Source organism: Oryza brachyantha, chromosome 9 (assembly GCF_000231095.2).
Source record: "Oryza brachyantha chromosome 9, ObraRS2, whole genome shotgun sequence".
In the NCBI taxonomy this organism is placed as follows: domain Eukaryota; kingdom Viridiplantae; phylum Streptophyta; class Magnoliopsida; order Poales; family Poaceae; genus Oryza; species Oryza brachyantha.
The window spans coordinates 10,533,761-10,537,232 of NC_023171.2; the positions used below are offsets into that span (position 1 = coordinate 10,533,761).

Consider the following 3,472-nt stretch of genomic DNA (forward strand, 5'->3'; position numbering starts at 1 on the left):
GAGCAGCAGCGAAGCCGTCAACATCCATAAGTAGGATTACCAATGCTAAAAAAATCACACTAATTTTAATCATAGTATTTCCACGTACTTAGTATTTTGAGTATGGATGATCCAACTCATATAAACTTGTCTAAAATACACTAAGTGTGACATGTCAATACTCAATGCAAGTATATAACTGATAAAAAATACATCATGCTATCCTAATAAAGTATTTTTTTCTCACATGAGTATTTTTCTTTTTCGTTTTACATTCATGGGCCTTGGATTCTGATTTTTTGTGTCCCCCCACCCCCTAAGCAGGACCATCGATTGGTTTGTTGGTAAACAAAAAGCCAAACAACGTATCTAGAAACCAAAAAATTATAAATAAAACTTTTATATACGTGTTTTATTGGTCTAAATATAAAAGTTAAAAAATAAGCTATAATGAAAAAACCCTAAATTTAGTTTTAAATTTAAAGTTCAAAATATAAATTTAACTTATGAAAATAATGAAAAAACGACAAGACGAGGCACATGATACAATAACACCCATGATATTTGCTAGTCTTGAACTGTTCGATTTCAGCTTGAGTTGGAGACAGAAATGACATGCGAAACAATTCAATAATCATAGCCAAAAAAAAGAGAGAGTGAGGTTGAAAAGTTGTGTCCCAACTGGAATTAGGAGAAGAAAACTCTCTTTCCAAATGGGAACAAGTATATACTAGCAGTGGACTTGACACGCGGGCCTGAGGCTGCTCGCTTTCGCTTTTGAGGCCTCTCCTCTCCTCTCCTCTTCGTCTTCGAAAAGCCCTCCTATTTAAGCACGCCCTGCCTCCTCCTCCCCTCCTCGCTCCACTCCACTCGCGAGACACGACGGCTCGAGCAGTCGAGCTCAGTCACTCGTCCTACTAGGCGCAGCACCATCATGGAGGCAGCCCAAGAAAGGGAGCTGCAGCTGCTGCAGGTGCAGGGGTCATGGCCTTTCCACGCGGCGGAGGCGGCGAGCAGCTGGGACGCCAGCAGCAGCAGCAGCAGCAGCAGCAGCGGCGGCGGCGGCGGCGGTGGCGGTGGCGGTGGTAGTGCCGGCGATTGCTTCCTGCTCGGCTGGGATGAGCCGCCGTTCGGCTGCCTCGGCGTCCTCGCCGCCGCTGGCGCCGACGTCGTCCACGGCCTCTTCCCTCTCTGTACGTCGGAGCGAGCTAGCCGGTGTCTGTTTTTTCGTTTTTTGACTTCTGGTCAAGGTTTGGAGTTGGTGAATTGATTAGCCTGTGGATTGGCTTGGACTGCAGACATGGAGGACTCGCGGGCGTCGCTCCCGCCGGCGCCGCCGCAGCAGGACGCGGTGGCATTGTCATTGCCGTTGCCATTGCCATTGCCCGAGGAGCTGGACGACCTCCTCCTGGTAATCTCGCGCGAGACAGAGCAAAAGCAACGGTTTCGCGCAGAATTTTCTCCGAGACACCGAGCACTGGCCTATGCTAAACCTGCTTCGCTCTCTCTTCCTCCTGCAGAATTTCTGGGACGCAGGCGAACAGCAGCAGCAGCAACAACAACAGGTCGCCTTCAATTCCAGCTGCACACTGCAGGAGGAGAAGACGAGCAGCAGCACTGCCACCACCAACTCCAACTCCTTCTACGGTGAGAGTTTGAATTGAATCCATCGGCTCTTCGTCAACAAAAAAACCATCTCAGCTTTTGCCACGACACGCACAGAGAGCAAGCAGCTCAGCTCAGCTCAGCAGCACGCCTGTGTGTTTTTTAGGTCGCCAAGGACAAAACAAAAGTCGTAAACATCTCGCGTTTTTTTTATCAAATCGTGATTTTGTCAATGCCTAGATGGGACCCGATGAAGATTAGCGGCACGTAGTTGTCACGACCCCCATGATTTGTGCATGATCGATGCGTTATTATTAGATTATTATGCTAGCAGTGGGGAGTTATGAGTATATAGTATTGTGGCAGAGGAGGGTGCATTTGATGGCATGATAGCGTCTGGCCTGAACTTGTTAGGAACTGTCAGTGAAGTGTGTGTGGCGCTTCTTTTGAAGTAAAGACAGATCTGGGTTTTACATGGTTAGATTGTAGTGGTGGTAGTACTAGCATTACCCTCCAAGATTCTGCTAATCTTCTTCGTTACTGCTCTTGTTAATTAGCGTTGAGGCTTTACGGTGATTAGGTGATTAGTTTAGTAGAAGAAGCTGAGGCGATGAGTGAATTAACAAGTGGTGTCTTGTCATCTTTTGCAGACGACGAGGATCTCCTCGGCTCGATTTTCTCGGCGGGGCCCACGTTGGCAGAGAAAGGCGTGGCAGAGCCACTCAGCTCGTCGTCCTCCAGCTGCCGGGCGGACCAACAGGTCAGTGAGGTGAGTGGGGCCCGGCCGCAGGGCACCCCGGCGACGAGTGGCGGCCGGGCCCCGCCGCCCCGCCCGGCTCGCTGCTCGTCGTCGTCGTCGTCGCTGAAACGCGCCGCGCCGGAAGCGGAGGCGGAGGCGGAGCACTGCAGCCAGAGCAGCAAGCGGCGGAGGGAGACGACGCCGCCGCCGCCGGTGTCGGCGTGCAGGGTGCTGTGCCCGTTCGCGGTGCTGAAGCCGGACGGGCTGGACGGCGGCGCGACGCTGGCGGACATCAACGCGCGGATCCTCATGCGGCCGTCGCGGCCCGTGCACCACCCCGTCGGCGAGTTCGCGTGCGTGCCGCGCGTCTCGGCGGACAAGCCGGGCCTCTCCGGCAAGACCGTCTCCGGCTTCACCAGGCTGCACACCCCCGGCCGCGGCACCATCACCATCATAAGAACCAGAGGCTAATTAGCACAATCCACCATGATTTGCTGACGACGACGACGATGTAGATTAGCCTAGCAATCAAAGTGGCTAGAATGCTCGCTAGCTACGTGCTTACCCCCGAGCTTAATTAATTCTCACGCCGTGTAATTATATGAGTGCCCGATTATATATCGAGCGAAATAAAAATCTCATCTTTTTTTGCTAACTCTTTCTCCGCCTCTCCGGTAAAAATATGATCTTTCGTTCAGGGCCTCGAATGGGAAAGGCTTTTCCTTTGGATCGCAAGCTAAGCAGAGGACAAAGCTGTCTGGTGCCTCCTGTTCTTGTGCTCCTATCCCTATAGACAAACAGGTGGTGTTACGGCTGCTTAAAATTCCAGAAAGCTGAAAGCTGCTGGCTTTCCTTTTGTCTGCAGCAAACAGCGTGGGCCTGCCTCCTCCTCCTCTCAACTCCAGCCATGGCTCACACAGACACACACAGACAAGATGAAATTTTATTTTTATTTTTTTGGACTCGACTTGCACTGTCACAAATTGTTTCTGCCGAGGTGAGATGTGCAATGGAGCTCTTGTTGCATGTGAATGAGTGAATCGTATTAGGTCCACTACGAATACAAGGCTCATGTACGCATGCATGTACGTCTCATGTCTCTCTTGTTCTTTTGTTTCAAACACTGCTCGGCAAAGAGAATATACGAAG

The 3,472-nt window shown here is 50.9% G+C and overlaps 1 protein-coding gene across 1 annotated transcript; it reads left to right on the forward strand.

The window, feature by feature from the left end:
* Positions 1-913: 913 nt before the first annotated feature.
* LOC102702689 lies at positions 914-3,015 on the forward strand. Its single transcript, XM_040527848.1, has 4 exons — positions 914-1,172; positions 1,278-1,390; positions 1,500-1,626; positions 2,235-3,015. Exons 1-4 carry the CDS (start codon positions 914-916, stop codon positions 2,792-2,794), a joined length of 1,059 nt encoding a protein of 352 aa, XP_040383782.1. The 3' UTR covers positions 2,795-3,015.
* Positions 3,016-3,472: the final 457 nt, after the last annotated feature.

Bases quoted from the DNA above. Each gene is read 5' to 3' on its own strand.
- LOC102702689 (XM_040527848.1), top strand. From the start codon at position 914: ATGGAGGCAGCCCAAGAAAGGGAGCTGCAGCTGCTGCAGGTGCAGGGG. The intron at 1,173-1,277 runs GTACGTCGGAGC...CTTGGACTGCAG, and splicing joins CCACGGCCTCTTCCCTCTCT to ACATGGAGGACTCGCGGGCG. The intron at 1,627-2,234 runs GTGAGAGTTTGA...CATCTTTTGCAG, and splicing joins CAACTCCAACTCCTTCTACG to ACGACGAGGATCTCCTCGGC.